Raw genomic sequence first — 18,164 nt, 5'->3', positions numbered from 1 at the left:
CAGGGAGCAGTTGGGGGTTCGGTGCCTTGCTCAAGGGTCTCACCTCAGTCATGGTATTGAGGGTGGGAGAGAGCGCTGGTCATTCACTCCCCCCACCTACAATCCCTGCCGGACCTGAGACTCGAACCCACAACCTTCAGGTTGAAAGTCCTGAAAAACTCTGTCATTGTCCAAATACTTCTGGCCCTAACTGTATATATATATATATATATATACAGTTAGGTCATCATCAAAGACCCACTTGCAAATTAGCTCAGAGATGTAGTACACCAAGTTTCAACTCATTCGGACATAAGGTTATCTGACCTAAGAGAATAAGTTATCTGACCTTAGCTCTACCCCTTATGCATGGCCATGCCCCAAACTTGCACATGACCACAGCATCTTGTCCTGTATATAAGTATCAGGTTTCTTGCAAATCCATGCAAACAGTCATGTGTTAGAGCTGTTTCAGTAAGTTAGGCTCCACCTCATTAGAATTGTTTGCTTTATGGCAGCAATATTGTTAACAAACGTCAACACAGTTTTGATCATTATTGAGGGGCACACTCTGCTGAGGAGTTTGACACCAAAATTGTGAAGATAGGACAAAAATCCTAGAACAAGGTCTTAAAAGTAGGTTTAGTTAATATGAACACAGTTAATATGAACACAGCTAATCCGAGATAAAAACTACAACCCCTATTTTAATCTAGTGAAAAAATGGCAATGCATGTACACTTTTAAACCAGAATAAATAGTTTTTCCCATCCTCCCAAATCTTCCCACATTTTGCAAGTGGAGATAGAGAAATCTGGGCTGTACACCAGGAAAAGAGGAAGGACAGTGAACGAATGAATGAAAATTGTTGCAGTCATCTTTCTTCCTGCTCCTTGAACTTAGCAATGTACTCTTCTGCAAGGCAGTTCTTTGCTCACCAAATAAAAGCATGTAGACAATTAGCCCAGAGGTAATTGGTGACTGGTGCTGATCATGATATTAGTCATATTGTTTATTAGTCATTTGCACTACACACCCCCTGTTAAAAGCCCTAAAGCATGATGCTGCCACCACCATGCTTCACCATGGGTATGGTGTTCTTTTGTTGATGTGCTTTTTTTTTTTTTGGACCAAACATACCGTTTGGAATCATGGAATTATTATACCTTTTGGAATTGGTTTCATCAGACCACAACACATTTTGCCACATGGTTTGGGGTGATTTAGTTGGGCTTGGATGTTTTTTGTGAGAAAGGGCTTCCATCTAACCCCATAGCCGAGACATATGAAGAATGAAGACATATGGCAGCCACTTTTGTCTTGTCCTTTTGTAAATTTTGGAGGGATGTCTTGTTCTTGATAATGTCACTGTGGTGCTCCATTTTCTCTACTTGTTGATGATGGCCTTCACGGTGTTCCATGGTACATCTAGTATTTTGGAAAAATTTTTGTACCCCTCGTCTGATTGATTCCTTGAACAGTGAGACCCTGTACATGCTTTGTCGGCTCTTTGCAGACCATGGCTTCAGCAGTCAGAGCAAACCAAGAAGATGTCAAGTTGCTACAGAAACAGCTGGTCTTTATTTGGGGCTAATCTGAATAATTATTATTATCGGTTATTGTAACTTTTTTATTTTCTTATTTTTCCCCAAAATATTTCTGATTGTTTTTCACTTAATTTTTATTCATTGTAATTACACACATTGAGGGTCACACTGAGGGTGGGAAATACATATATATAATCAGCCATAATATTAAAAGCACTGACAGGTGAAGTGAATAACATAATAAGCAGATCTTGTGGGGTGTTCCCGGTATGCAGTTGTTAGTACCTGCCAAAAGTGGTCCAAGGAAGAACAACCAGTGAACTGGCGACAGGGTAATGGGTGCCCAAAGCTCACTGATGCCCGTGGAGAGCGAAGGCTAGCCTGTCTGATCCGATCCCACAGAAGAGCTACTGTAGCACAACTTGCTGAAAAAGTTAATGCTGGCTATGATAGAAAGGTGTCAGAACACACAGTGCATCGCAGCTTGTTGTGTATAGGGCTGCATAGCTACAGACCTGTCAGAGTGTCCATCCTGACCCCTGTCCACCTCCGAAAGTGCCTACAATGGGCAAGTGAGCATCAGAACTGGACCCTGGAGCAATGGAAGACGGTGGCCTGGTCAGTGGAATCATGTTTTCTTTTACATCATGTGAACAGCCAGGTGCGTGTGCATCCCTTACCTGGGGAAGAGATGGCACCAGGATGCACTATGGGAAGAAGGCAAGCCGGCAGAGGCAGTGTGATGCTCTGGGCAATGTTCTGTTGGGAAGCTTTGGGTCCTTGCATTCATGTGGATGTTACTTTGACATGTACCACCTACCTAAACATTGTTACAGCCCAAGTACACCCCTTAATGGCAGTGGCCTCTTTCAGCAGGATAATGTGCCCTGCCACACTGCAAAAATTGTTCAGGAATGGTTTAAGGAACATGACAAAGACTTCAAGGTGTTGACTTGGCCTACAAATTCCCCAGATCTCAATCCAACTGAACATCAGTGCGATGTGCTGGACAAACAAGCCCGATCCATGGAGGCCTCACCTCACAACGTACAGGACTTTAAGGATCTGCTGCTAACGTCTTGGTGCCAGATACCACAGCACACCTTCAGAGGTCTTGTGGAGTCCATATCTCATACACACTCATGGACCACTTTATTGGGTTTCTACTGGGTAGGGCATCCCTTTACTCGCAACACAGCCACAGTTCTTTGTGGCATAGATTCAAGGCAGGTTGTGTCCATGGATTCATGCTGTTGGCACCAAATTCTGACCCTACCATCTGTGTTCCTCAGCAGAACTCGAGATTTATCAGAACAAGCTACATTTTTCCCATGTTCAACTGTCCAGTTTTGGTGAACCTGTGCCCACTAAATCTGTGTAACTGTTATGATTTCACTGTCTGATAGCTCTTATACTCTACTTGCTTTGGATGTTTCACCATTCACTGTACCTCTTTCTAATTTGCTTTCATGATGGGTGAACCACATGGTCTTCATCTTCCTCTTCCCTCTCATGCATCTCCCCAGGAATGCTCTATCTTAAGGGTCACTAATGAAAGGATGAAGATAAATATTTACAAACCTCAGAGACTGCAGAGGAGGCACACAAACACACTTTCTGACTTTCGTTTCACAGTTCACAGCCTCTCTTTCCCATACTCATATAAACTAAGAAATGCTCATGGAGATCACACCAGCCTCCCTTTCCCCTTCTCATATAAACTAACATTCCTAATGAATTTCTTCATCATCACGCCATCCTACAATCACAGCTTTAACCATTTACCTCCCACAATCTTTCTCATAGAAAGAAAAGTATGAATTCTGTCTTTCCCTATTAATGTGACTAATAATGTGAGTGACTGTGCAGTACGTTTATGAGAGATGTGTGAGATGTGAAATATGTGTGTGTGTGTGTGTGTGTGTGTGTAAAACCAAGTATATGGCTGAAGTCTGGAAGTAATCAGAGTGGCTGGGCTGTGCTCCAGCACCCCCCCCCACCCCTACCCCTTTATGCAACTGGAGTTCCTAGAGTGGTGGAGAACAGGACGCCTGCAGGACGGGGGGAGGGGTTTCTCTCTCATTCTTCTCTATTAGACACAGTTACAGAATACTTTCCAAAGGGAGAAATGCAAATGCATAACCAAAGTTAACTACTTCTGAGCCTGGGCATAAAAATATACACGTGTGTTTATTGGAGCTTGTAATCCTTGTTCTATTAGCAAGTTTAATGTATGTTTGTTGGATGCTGAACCTTTGACCTAATAAGCCAGTGGAGAAGAGCAAATTACAGGGAACCAGTAAATATGTTTGGAAATTGCAAACATGATTTTGTTTCCTTTGGCGCCAATACCTATCAGTACAAAGTTTATAGTTTTCAGACTGAAATGTAATGTCATGCTTCCAGTAAGGAGTTGATCTGGGAAACAGTTGACGTGAATCATTTTTCTGCCACACTGGGAAAATTGTTGAATCATTTTTCTATTGAACAGTGCATATAAACATATACATATACAAAAGGTCTTAGCACCACACACTACAGAACAGTACAGATACAGGAACACAGCAACAAAAATGACAATAAGTTAATATCTAAGGCAACACAACGTAGACACACACATGCACATGTATGTGTACACCCACACACGTACGTACGCAAACCTACAGTCCACTATCCGATTCTGGGTCGGACGGTTAGATGAGCTGTGATTATCGTCCAACCCCTTTCGTCCCAAAAGCCCCTCCGATTGAATTTTTGCGCGTCGGCGACCACCCAGACGTAGCGATGGGCGGGAGGATAGTCGGGGACACGGCCCAGGTCCCTTTCTTTGTCATGAAGAACACAGAAATAAGCGTTTGTCATCCTTGCTAGATGCACTGAATGGACCAGAAAACAAAGGTGAGCGTTTTTTTTTTTTTTCGAACTTCGCTAAAAGTTAGTGTGCAGTGATGAAGGAAGTAGGCTAGACGTGGTATCGGGAGGGGGAGAGACTGAATCTCAGTCTGGGCATTAACACAGATTAATATCTAAGATTTGTATTGTAGTGGACTTTTCTCAGATACATCTGGAATCGATTAGGATAGCATTATTTAGGAAAGTTTCATAATTTGTTTGTGCCGATTTCCTTTCCTAAGCTACGACTAACTTATGTAATGAATTTGTGCTTGGAATGGTGTTAAATACTGACTTTTTAAAGGTCGCTTTAAATGTGGAAATTGAAATAGGATGCTGAAGAGCTAAAGCTATAACTGGGGTGTGTATTGAGAAGAGTCAGAAACTTGGCCTGCTATACTTTCTTTCTTTCTTTCGTACAGAATATTCGTCAGATCTCGATATGTGGTATACCTCACCCAAAATCACCAATCGGTATGTCAATGCTCATGGTGGCAGTGACATAGGCTACTATTTAGAACGGTAATATATGTGTTTTTTAATACACACCGGGGGAAACGGAGCAAGAATCTTTTGGCCACAAAAGTTTTGCAGAACATTCAGAGCTAGGACCCACTATTGCACTATTAACTATTATTAAATTATGTTGCACATTGCTTCAGAGTTTTTAGATTTTGGTTAAATGTTTATTCATGCACGTTTTGCTGGGCCCATTTTGCCCAGAGTGGACTATTTACCCAGAGATTACTGTTAAGTAGACAGGGATTACTTAGGGGTACACAGGGGAAATTAACGCTTTTGATCAAAATGTAACTTATCTACAAAACATCCTCTATATGATTAGCATTTCTCTGTAAACACACATGGAGACGTCTCTTCCAACTTTGGCTCCAAGTTTGGCAACAGTGTCGTGTGTGATGTGCTTGCCATGTTGCCTGTTAAAGTCCATTGCAACCTTGCGACAGCTTCCCTATCCAGCCATGAGAATTATTTCAATATGCTCTTCTTTTATCAAAGGCATTCTTAAAGGCTATGTGAAAAAAAAAGTATAATATAAACTAAGTGTGAAAAATTTTGGATGACATTTTGCTAAAAAGTGCTCATTTCCCCTATGTATGGAGACTTTTGGGACACAGTGTATACACACCCACACATACACATACAAAGGCAATAACACACACCTGGCCATGGAACAGCTGTAATTCCTACACTGTTCACCTGATTTGGACGTAAATACTCTCTAAAGCTGAAAGTCTGCACTTTGAGCTTATATTAATTACTTAATTTCAGCTCCACAAAAATTAATACTAACTTCAGTATAAATGTCCAAATATTTATGGACTGGGCTGTATGCAGTATATAAACATGTGTGTGTGTGTGTGTGTGTGTGTGTGTACACAGTATATGTTGATAATTATAAGTTACTGAAGTTTGGATTAAATCATTTCCTTTCAACCAGTCCATTATTACTATAAATGTTAATATAATATAAAAGTATATATAAAAAGCATCATAAAAAAATTACACTTACGTGTATACTGTATATTTTGGTATCTATGGTGGAGCTATTTATTATTGTTGTATATGTGGTCAGTATATTTATTTAGCCTAATATGTCATGCTATTATTTAATATTATTTAGTTCAGTAGTATTGATGGTGGCAGTACTTAATAGTATAGAACCTATGGACGATGTTTTAATTTGAACTACTTTTTAAATATAATAATATATTAATACATTAATTTTTGCCATGATACTTCTGTTGGTGGTTTTTAGTTGAGTATTAACTTTGGTCAGTGTTTGACATGCAATTCAGACTGGTAGTAACTATGGTTAATATTTTGGCCACTTAATATGTCGATAATCAGGAGTTATTTGCTTGATTGATGCATGACAGACAGCATTGGTGCCTATCCATCCAGCCACTTGATGAAAGATGACTGATGAAAGCTATTTGGTGTTGATTAGGAATGTCAGGAGTCTTTCAGCTTGGTTTCAGCATGTGTTATCAGCCCAGAGGCCTGTGTATTTGACAAGAGCTGCAAATCATTAGCCCAGAGTGAGTGCTGTTTATCCAAACTCTGGATGGTCCAGAGGTTATATACATACTTGCCTAGTCCTAGACATAAACGCAAGTGAATGAAAAGAATGAAAAAAATTAAATTATCACACTGGTATGTAGTATTTGAGCACGCATTTCAAACACAATCATATGATAAAATATTATTGGTAAGAGAGTGAATCTGGATGTTGATCATTCATTAACTCATTCATCTTCAGTAACTGCTTTATCTTGGTCAGGGAACATTAGCGTGAGGTGGGAATACACCTTTGACGGGACACCAGGTCATCGCAGACACATGCACATACATGCATAAACACCTTGGGGCAATTTAACATAGGCAATCCAGCTACCAGAATATTATGCATTCCATTTTTTCTGTAGCTGAGGAAAATTATACAGAAGTTGAATAGAAAGCATTTATTTGAAAGCATTCAATGATTCAGAGCTTTTTGACCTTTTATCAGAGGCCAGTTAAAGTGTAATGCTTGTATGACTCTTGTCCTCAATTACTATTTAAACTTGAAAAGGCAACCTAATTAAACAATAATTCAGTCTAAAAATCTCCACCATGCTCAAAAGAGGAAAGCGGCTTTGATGAACTGACTTGTTAAACTATTTTAATGAATAAATAGCTGAACAAATAGATAAACACTACATTGTTTCTATGTTCATTAACCAGTTCAAAAACATGTAGAATGCATTAATAATTGAAATGATGTAACATTTGTCTCCACTACTCATTAAACAAAATATTTATTTTACTTGTTTTAAAAGGAACGAAGCTTCTACCTCAGTATGAGAAATGTAGCTATAGATTCTCTACAAACAGCAGTGCACTGTTGTTGCACTGTTGCTGATGCTTCAGTTTCTGAACTGCCATGCTTCACCCCATCCAAACTGCCATTTTTATTGTACCAGGGTGTTGGAATCCTGTTTGGATTGAAGACTATGTATGTCTTTAGTGATCTTAGTGACCACTGGCTTCTGCTTTGTATTCCTTCTGTGCTTCTATCCTCTTTGGGTTCGAGAAAGGACTGTCCTGTTGTATCTGTTGTATCCAGTCTGTATTTGTGTCACTGGTTTGCAAAGTACATGTCAAGATAAAGATTGGGCTGTATGTCCATATCTTTTTTTTTTTTTTTTTTTAATAACTGTACTTATTTCTGTTGGACATGTCCATTGCCTGTCCCTACATTTCTGCTTTCCTCTCCTTCTGTCTCAGGATTTGTTGGATGATGGCTTGTTAGTGGGTCCCTTATTCTATCAGCCATAGAGGGAAAACCCAGAGCCCTTTCAGGTGTCCAGAAATGGTGAACTCATGGTGAAGGATTGTGTTGCTGATGGTGTAAAATGATCCCTTACTTCCTGTGAAGGCTCATTCCACCTACACATATACTGCAGAAGTGGAAGACTGAGGCTGAAGTGCTGATGTATTTGTGGGTGTGAGTACTATAGAAAATGAGTACAGATGTGGTTCAGGTTTCTGCAGCTCTGTTTGTGGGGTTTTAAATGCTGATACGATATACAGTTTATTTGTTGATTTGTTGGATAGTGGATTTCTGAAGATGGTTATTTCAGAGAAAGGATATACTAGGGATTTAAATGGACTCTTACCCCATCAGAGAATCAAGACACAGCCTGAAATATGATCTTTCCCCTTTCTGCATCTGCTATTCCACTCAATATTGTCTTTCTGTTTATGTATTTCTCTCTTGAGAGGAGCATAGAAGAAAAAAGTAGGATTTCACTGGGTGGCTCCTTGAAGTAATCACTTATGTAATTCCAGAATCCGGAGACATTATTTCATTGTTGAAATGAGTTTGTATCCTATAGTTTATGGCTAGAGTATCTGCTAGAAGGGGATGAATAAATTTATGTTACTCACTAAGATCTCAAAAACGTTGTACCTTTTTTCATACTGAAAATGTGCTGGGCTTTAGATACATGGATATGTATCTGTAGAATCATATATCATGGATATGTATCTGTGCTGTATCCTGAAGAGACAACTTGAAGAAAATGCTGCCTCAGAAAAGTGTCGGTCCTTCACTGGCCTGTAGCAAAAAAGGTAGGTGGACTTTCTGTTTCTGTCTCTCTATTGCTATTTAGATGGCTTCCCATTTGATTAGTCCTTTGCTTTATGACACAGCAATAGATAGTATTAGCAGTAATATTGCAGCAGGATAACTGTTGTTGTGTAAAATAAATAAAATAAAATTCCTCATGACAGATGGTTTATAACTAAATGTGCATGTGTGGCGAATGTTTTTCTTCTTGTGGTAGAGTCCACAAGGAATTCTGACCCAGACTCACGGTCCCTCATTATACATATGTACAAAAACATTTCAGCCTGCCTTACCCTGCTTACATTCTGCCATTTTTACAAAAAAATCTCTGTAAGATCTCTGCTCAGGGAGAGAGAAAGAGAGAGATCACATAAATATACACAGGAAAACTCACATGTACCATGCTAGTCATTACCCCTGTAGCTCATCCAAAAACACCTCCCTCCCAGGGCAGACCAATGCTACACCCTGATCCCAACTACTACAATATATGGCCAAAGGTTTGTGGACACCTGACCATAACACTGTTTGTGCTTTTTGAACATCCCATTCAAGATTTAGTCCCCATTTTACTGTTATAATAACTTCACTCTTCTGGGAATGCTTTCCACTAGATTTTGGAGCATGGCCTTGGGGATTTGCCCATTCAGCCACAATAGCATTAGTGAGGTCAGGCACTGATGTCGGATGAGAGGGCCCGGGGCACTGTCGGCATTCTAATTCATCTCAAAGGTGTTCATTGGGGTTGAGGTCAGCTGTCTGTCCGGGCCACCTGAGTTCTTCCCCTCCCACCTTGGTACTCCTTGTCTTCCTCGACCTCATTTTGCGGACAGGGGCATTGTCATGCTGGGACTGGTTTGTGCTAGGCCCCTTAGTTCCAGTGAAGGAAATTGTAATGGTACAGCATACCAAGACATCCTATACGATTGTGTGCTTCCAACTTTGTAGCAACAGTTGGGGGAAGGCTCATGTATGGGTGTGATGGTCAACTGTACACATACTTTTGGCCATATAGTGTGCACCCCCATGCCCCATTATCCATGTTGGTTTTGGGCCCAGAATCTAAAATCACTGTACTCATCACTTACACAACAGTAATTGTGCTCAGATGATCCAATGTCATTTGTTTATTCTTCCATTTCTTGGTGAGTGTTCTGCAAATCTATGTGACTAACCACATAAACTAAAAGCTATTGTATCAGGACCATTAATACATAATACAGTGTATACGGTATATATTAGCTACACTCACTGTCCACTTTAATAGGTACACCTGCATACCTGCTCATTTATGCAGTTATCCAATCAGCCAATCAGGTGGTAGCAGCACAATGCATAAAATCGTGCAGATACAGGTCAAGAGCTTCAGTTATTGTTCACATCAAACATCAGAATGCAGAAAAAATGTGATCTCTGTGACTTTAACTGTGGCATGGTTGTTCGTGCTAGATGGGCTGTTTTGAATATTTCAGAAACTGCTTATCACCTGGGAATTTCACACACAACAGTCTCTAGAGTTTACACAGAATGGTGCAAAAAACAAAAAAACATCCTGTGAGCAGAGGTTCTGCAGGCTGAAACATCTTGTTGATGACGGAGATCAAAGGAAAATGATCAGACTGGTCTGGGCTGACAGGAAGTCTGTAGGAATTCAAATAAGCGCTCTTTACAACCGTGGAGAGCAGAAAAGCATCTCTGAATGCACAACACATCGAACTTTGAGGTAGATGGGCTACAACAGCAGAAGACCACATCAGGTTCCACTCCTGTCAGCCAAGAAGACCAAGAATCTGGGGCTATCATGGGCACAGACTCACCTAAACTGGAGAGTTGAAGACTGGAAAAAGACCAGGTGATTTTTTTTCTAATCCTCAACTGTCCTGTTTGGGTGAGCCTGTGCCAATTGTAGCTATTCACAGCTGCAGCAGGCAGAACACAGACACAAGACGGCAGGATTAGTGCAGGCACACATGAATTTATTGACTTTGCTAGTGGTAGTGTAAGGGAGAGGAGGTACAGGTGGAGTGAGAGAGTGAGGCTGAACGTATATCTGGCTGTGAGCAGTTGTGAGGAGCGTAGCAGGAGATTCGCTGTCTTCTGGGCGAGTAGCTGTCATCTGCATTATTGGACACCAGCCGTGCTTTATTCTGCCGCCCCGCCTCATAGCCACGTGTTCTCGCACTTTCCACAACATCAGTGTTGAAGTGGTGCTATCCCTTTAGCACCACATTGTACACGCACAAGGAGCGTGCAGCCTTATGTTACATAGGTTACATGGGCATTAGTATCTTTGGCTCTAGCTATGCACTGGAGCAGGGCATGGTCTGTGACCAGGGGGAAATGTCTGCCCATGAGGTAATACCTGAGTTCCTCTATTGCCCATTTTATAGCCAGGGTTTCTTGTTTGACAGCAGCATGATGCCGTTCGGCAGGGGTCTGTTTTCTACTGTACAAAACGGGATGTTCTTCTCTGTCCAAGTGCTGGAAGAGCAAGGCACCCAGCCTGAGCTCAGAGGTGTCTGTGTGGACGATGAAGGGCCGGTCAAAGTTGGGGTTTCTGAGAACCGGAGAGCTGGTGAGAGCCTGTTTCAGGGTCTGGAATACCTGCTCTGCTTCTGGTGACCAGCATACTCTCTCCAGTTGACCTTTCTGGGTTAGGTCTGAGAGGGGGAGGCTAGAGAGGAGAAGTTAGGCACAAACCTTCGGTAGTATCCCGCCAACCCCAAAAGGGCACATACCTGTTGTTTTGTCTGGGCAGCGAGTAACCTTCCATTGCCTCTATCTTCTTTTCCTGTGGAGGTACCCAAGGTACTGTGCCTCGGTCAGCCCCAGATGGCATTTTCATGGGCTTGCAGTCAGCCTGGTCTTCCGGAGCGCATTCAGGACCTCCCGCAGATGGCGATGATAGTCTGACCAGGTGCCGGAGTGGATGACAACATCGTCCAGATAGGCCACTGCAAACTGTCAGTGGGGGCGGAGGACAATGTCTGTGAGGCATTGGAATGTTGCGGGACCCTGTACTGGCAGTGGCCACTGGTGGTGCTGTTTTGGGCTTAGCGTTGGGGGCTAGGGTGACCTACTAGTATCCTTTAGTGAGGTCCGAGGTGGAAATAAATCAGGCTCTTCCTAGGCGCTCCACGAGATCATCCACTTGGGGGAGGGGGTAACTGTTGAATTTGGACACCAAGGTACACTTGGGTGGTTCTGGGGCTACAGTGACAAAGGCAGTCAACACTGGGGCAGGTTCAATACATTTATTTAGCAAATTGTTGTGATATATTTGAGTCTCAGGGTGCTTGTCTGGCTGTTGCAGGCTATAGTTGACCGGGCCCACCCTCCTGAGGACTGTGTATGGGCCCTGCCATCAGGCCAGGAATTTGCAGGTGGCTAATGGGAAGAGGAGCACTCGATCGCCGGGCTGGAACTCTTGGGGCTGAGCTGGATGGTTGTAGACCTGGCACTGCTCAGACTGTGCTTCTGCCAGGTCTGTTGTACGATGGGTGTAACCAGGTTAATCCTTTCCTGCATGTGCTGGATGTATTCAGTGAGGGTGTGGTACAGGATTGGCTGCTGTTCCCAGGCCACATCCAACAGCCCCCTTGGCCTCGGCCAAAGAGGAGCTCAAACGGGGTGAAACCCATGGAGGCCTGGGGAGTCTCATGGACAGCAAACTGGGCATATGAGAGAAGCAATCCACCACTTGAAGGAGCATCCTTTTGAGAGTTTGGTTAAACTGGTACACTGATGTCCTGAGGTGTTTAACCTGCAACAACTGGCAGCGATCAGAGATTAATTTAGACATGAAGGGCGTACCTTGGTTGGTCAAGAGGTCCTTCGGGATCCCCACATGGCAGAAGAGCAGCATGAGTTCTCTGGAGATGTTCCTAGAGGTTGTTTTCCTAAGTGGCACCCTCTTGGGGTATCAGGTGGCATAGTCCACTATGATGAGTATGTACTCGTGACCCTGGGTGGACTTTGGGAGTGGCCCTACCAGATCCATGCCGACCCTCTCAAAGGGCACCCTGATGATGGGGAGCAGGATGAGCGGGGGACGTGCGGGCTCCTGGGGCAAAGTGCATTGACACTAGGGGGAACGGGTGGCAGAAGTTCCTCACCTTCCTCGCCGTTCCTCGGTCGGCATGGGTTCGTCCCTGGGTGGGGAAGGCAGGACGGCTTTTGAAATTTCTGCCGGGGATAACTGGCATGATAAAGGCTGGCAAGGGCTCCCTTTTCTCTTCTTGGCCAATGGCTAGGGTGGCCAGGGCACACTCCAGTGCCTCAAGCATTTCTCTGGGGTCATCGGGGGCCCTCATCCTGACGGCTTTCTGCTCTTAGGGCAGCAGAGTTCGCAGGAACCAGTCCGTGGCGACTCTCTTGACCACTCTTGCTGGAGTTTGGTGAGGTGGAGCAGTGTATCCATCTGGGCCCTGGGGTGGTTCTGGGCTTGTAGATCCACTTGTGAAACTCTGCCACTGCACTGAAAGAGGAAAGGCCATATCTTGCCAGGATCTCTTCTTTGAGATGGTCATAGTCGGTGGCTGGCCCTAGCGCAAGGGTTTTGTACCTCCCCAGAGAGAAAGGGGGCAAGCTTGTGTCACCCAAGGAACACAAAGTTCAGCACCCTTCACACATTCCACAGAACCCAGCCTTAACAGACATAAGGCTACTTTACATCTGTAAGGACAATGACTTTTAAGATGATGCACCATAGTTTGGAAACTTGTTGGCTCTTTTAATGTCATTCCGTATATGTGTCATGCTTATAGCCACCAGGTCATTAGGATGCTTTTTGATCGTTTAACAGGGATCATAGTGTTCGTGTGTGTATAAATAACAGCAGGTATGTCACGTATGGTATGTGTGTGATCACTATTGAATTTCCTAAGGGTTGGTATAATGTGAAGATGAGTACAATGTATTACATGTGTGTTACTTGTGCAAAGTTTGCAAAGCACATAACTCAGAGACCAGAATGTTAATTAGTGTCAGAGGAGGAGTACAGTTTACACCCTGCCCCAAGATCCTGCTGATTGGAGCAAACACATTGGGGTCAGCCCAACTGGAAAGGGTTAAAACCCCCTGACCAAAGGAAACTCAGAGTCTCATCCAACACATCACAACACTCCTTCCAAACAACAACGCAACAAGGAAATCCTGGCAACACAAACGCAAGTATAGTACCTCCAGATTCTCGCTGAACTGGTGCATTTAATACAAGTTTAAAGCCCTTCTAAACGAAGCGAATGTTAATTTAAACTGATAAGTTGATGGTTCGTTCAGGTCATGGTCTGAGAAACTGCTAGATACTTGGAATTTCATTCACTCTCTTTTCAAAGCCATTTTTACCCCTGTTTATGTGTGTGTTTTTGTGTTAGATTAGTAGTCTGTGTTTTAGAATTGTAATAAAGTCTCGTCTGATTTCTTTTAAAGGCCAGTGTCTTGTGTTTCTGTACTTCAAATTTACTGTCTTAAACTGCCAATCTTGTTACTGTGCTCTTAATTTAGTGTTTCACTATATTTAGGATATTATTGTTGGTGGCCACAGAGATAATATCCCACACACAATTGATAAATACACTCATTTCAACTTATCACTGGATGAATAGTTGATCAGCTATTAAAATATTAAGTTTACAAATTTCCCCTTCTGACCTGATCTGCTAATCTTGTACATATTTTGGTGGAGAATACATCAGCTTAACCTAATGAGCTAAATTCCTTACAGCCTCGACGTTATCATTCACCGTCACCTTAGTGAGGAGGTGCTGGGCGTGATGAGAGTCTGGTCTGCGTTCATGCCAGCATCCTCCACCAGTGTAGCTAATCGCAGCTGTGGTGGGCAGAACACAGACACAAGATGGCAAGATTAATGCAGGCATATGTAAATTTATTGACTTTGCAAATTTGACTTTGCAAGTGGTAGTGTAAGGGAGGAAAGGTGCATGTGGACACTTCCTGAGCTTGTGGGGGTCGCAGTCTCACATTGCGGCATAGTAGAGGAGCATCTTTGGCACTGTCATCAGACTCTGCAAGGACAAAGAGAAAAGTCAGCATTTATACGCTCCTGTCTTTTCAGTGAGGGTGAGGAGCTGTCGCCTGGATTATTGGCCACCAGCTGTGCTTTACTTTGCTGCCCCGCCTCTTAGCCATGTGCTCCTGCACTTTCCACAACATCAGTGCTGCAGTGGCGCTGTCCCTTCAGCACCAGACCGGTAGTTGCGCGAGGAGTGTGCAGCATTTTATGTGTGTGGGTGGAACACCCACCACTGCACAATGATAGCCTCAGATTCATGTTCTTGGCTGACAAGAGTGGAACCCAATGTGGTCTTTTGCTGTTGTAGCCCATCTGCCTCAAGGTTCGATGTTTTGTGCATGCTGACATACTTTTCTGCTCACCATGGCTGTAAAGAGTGATTATAAGAGTGATTATCCTTCCTGGCAGCTCGAACCAATCTGGCCATTTTCCTTTGACCTCTCTTATCAACAAGGTGTTTTCTCACACAGTGTTTTTTTGCACTATTCTGTGTAAACTCTAGAGACTATTATGTGTGAAAATCCCAAGAGATCAGCAGTTTCTGAAATAATCAATCCAGCCCATGTGGCACTAACAACAATGCCACGGTTAAAGTCACAAAGATCACACTTTCCCCATACTGATGTTTGATGTGAACATTAACTGAAGCTATTGACTTGTATCTGCATGATGTTTATGTATTGTGCTGCTGCCACACGATCAGCTGATTGGATATCTGCATAAATGAGCAGATGTGCAGGTGTTCCTATTAAAGTGGACAGTGAATGTATACTCTAATACACCTCAGTGTTTGATTAGCTGCAAAGAAGTTTATATTTTTGCTTAGCTTCCTGAGAAGTCTGTTCCCAATCAAATTTGCCTGGCATTTGGACTTCGCAGTGTTATCAATAATTTTACTGAAAAGCATATAATAGACTATAAGGTAGTCCCTCCATATATTAATTGTTGATAACAGGAAACGATCACATTTTTTGAATTTAACACGTTTTTACTATCAGATTGTGGAAAGATATACACCAATGGTGGCTCTGTGGGCAGCTCCAGTGTCCGAGGCACCCGGTCAAAAGCAGAGCTCCAAGAGCTGATGGATAGCTTGCAGCGAAGGAAGGCAGCCGTGGAAGCCAGCATACGGGCTAATGCAGAGCGCCACCCCTACCTCAGCCTCTCCCCTCCACCTAGTCCTCATTCCACCAAATCACTCCTTCAAGAGCATCCGTCCCTCTCTGTTCGTGTCCCTTCCTCCTACAGCCTCAGTATGCCTCCTTCCCCTCGTCATTCAGACTGTGTGACAAGCCCAGTCCACACTCACACTCGCACCCGCCACCAATCTCAGGACAACCTTTCACTCTTTCAGTTGTTTGACAGCCGCCGTCCCAACACAGCCAGCTCCAATCTCTCCATGTGGAATGGTGCCTCCTACACGTCAGATGCTTTTAATGTATACCATCGTGGCCCTAGTGGAGCTGCAAGCATGCCCTCCAGTCCTAGGTTGGGCCGAAAGCTTCTAGCACGTGATGGAGATGCCATTAATGATCCTCCACCTCGCCAGAGGAAATATTCCACTGGTTCTCTGAATGGGTTAGGAGGACACAGTCGTTCCCTTCCCAGGTTGTATCGAGGGGATGCTCCTTCCCTCTCTCTGCCCCCTCGGCGCTCATCCAGGGCAAGATGCAGCCTCCCATCCCTTGACCGCCCTCCAGACGTGACCGTAACATCCCTGAGCAATGATCTCGGCCTCGAGAGGACGTTCTTGTTTGGGAAGGGAGGAGTAAGCCCAGGGATGGGCCAGTGGAGGGGTAGCATCAGTTCACTAAGCAGCAAAAATGAGCTTCGGGATTACCATCAGAGACAGAGAGATGAGAGGTTACGGGAACAGGAAGTGGAGAGACTGGTGAGGAGCAGTGCAGTATATACACATACTTACTAAAGGTGTAAATCTCCCTCTTTCAGTTGATATGATATGCATCTCGATATGTCGTATATGACACAGTACCAAACCTGTACAGTTTAACAAGTATCAATTTAATACTCTTCAATTAACTACTGATCCACACTGAAATTATTAAATTCAGGTCTGCTCCATTTACATTCATTACAGTTAAATTTAGCATGCATCGCTGTGTGCTAGGATTGACTCCCTAACAAAAATTTCTCCACTGTCTTAATTTTGTCCGAGAATTGGTACCCAACGAGAATCTCCCCAACCACCTACAAGTGTGGGTTGTGAGCTCTAAAAGGAACTGGTAAAACTACACACACAATTTCAGTGAAAGTTTTAGCTGAATCGGATCTGCCTTGACTGAGTCCCACTTGGCTTCCTCAAGATTGTTACAAACCATGCAAGATCCCACAGGGCTTTGATCTGCAGCTTTCGCTGCTTGTGCTGGAGCACATTAAAAGAATTCACCCAGTGTTTCACACTGTATTGATTTAATTAACTCTTGGATTATGCAGTGGGATTTGGATTTGTAAGAGCTCTGTAAACTTTGGAGGATGGAGAATTTTTAAAATTTCACTGTTGAAGGAATGTTCCTGTGTTTTCAAGCGAACTGTTTTCAAGCGAACATTTTAGATTGAACAAATTCTGTAATAAATAACATAATCCTTAATGCTATTTATTGGAGTTTCAATTTAGTATTGCTAGTGTTATTTAACTTTTATTTGTGGTTAATCTGTTATTTAATAGTGCATGTCATGTATGTATGATTGTAAAGTACTCAGTTTCCGTTTTTTTAATATTTCCCTTTTATAATTTATGTCTGCCTCCTGTGGACCCTTATTCCTGCAGGAGCGTCAGCGTCTGGAAACCATACTGAGCCTATGCTCTGAACTGGGCAGCTCAGAATCAGGTTACCGTGAACACAGCCCTGGTGTCTGTGCCATATCTGACCTGCAGAAGATCAATCATGAGCTGGAGAAGCTGCAGGTTTCGGATGATGAGTCTGCGTTCTCTGACTTGCTCATCGTAGTTGCTCCAGAGGATGGCTCGGTGGTTAAGGGTAGAGGAGAGAGACAGCTACAGACCACCAACATCCCGCGAACCACTGTGAGTTCACCCTCACCACACATACACAACAAGGTGAGATATTGTTTTTTCCTTTCAAATGAACACGTGCTCATTTAGAGCTGTATTAACACAAACATTATATGGATTAGATAATGTTGTTATACTTAGCGTTTTTTTCTATCACCTTTTTTGCTGCTAGAAAAAATGCAAGAAAACAGACCTGATGATTTTCTTTCAGGATTGATGGCTGTTGCTGATGGTTTATGTTTTGCTGCACATTAGTTTCATGTTAGTAGGGTTTTTTAGGCAGTAGAGGAAGCAAAATTTTAGAGCGAAAGTTTGCATACATTTAGGCTGAAGAGAAGAAGTAATTTAAGGCAACAAGTAATTTTGTGTTTATGGTCCATAAATGTTCCTTCATTATTACAAGTAACAAAAAAGGCTAGTAGTTTATGTTTAACATAACATTAATAGTAAAGAAAAAAACAAAGAGGTATCAGTTCAAAGGTTTGCGTCTATCATGAATTTGCAAGTGACTGAATGCAGAAGAGGGCTCAGTTTACTGATGTTAAA

General features: G+C 42.9%; 1 protein-coding gene across 17 annotated transcripts in view; it reads left to right on the top strand.

Moving 5' to 3' along the window:
* Window positions 1-4,071: 4,071 nt before the first annotated feature.
* Window positions 4,072-18,164, top strand: part of phldb2a (pleckstrin homology-like domain, family B, member 2a) — a 30,271-nt gene continuing 16,178 nt past the window's right edge. For 3 of the 17 annotated variants that reach the window (XM_053241237.1, XM_053241230.1, XM_053241229.1), the window contains exons 1-4: window positions 4,438-4,940; window positions 8,488-8,552; window positions 15,583-16,475; window positions 17,373-17,663. In XM_053241237.1, coding sequence (XP_053097212.1) covers window positions 4,861-4,940; window positions 8,488-8,552; window positions 15,583-16,475; window positions 17,373-17,663 — 1,329 coding nt within the window. In that variant the 5' untranslated portion in view covers window positions 4,438-4,860. The other 14 variants (XM_053241236.1, XM_053241231.1, XM_053241228.1 and 11 more) reach the window with 11 other exon arrangements.

Source organism: Pangasianodon hypophthalmus, chromosome 17 (assembly GCF_027358585.1).
Source record: "Pangasianodon hypophthalmus isolate fPanHyp1 chromosome 17, fPanHyp1.pri, whole genome shotgun sequence".
Taxonomy (NCBI): domain Eukaryota; kingdom Metazoa; phylum Chordata; class Actinopteri; order Siluriformes; family Pangasiidae; genus Pangasianodon; species Pangasianodon hypophthalmus.
Note: the sequence above shows the minus strand (reverse complement) of the source record. Positions and strands in the feature narration are given on the sequence as shown.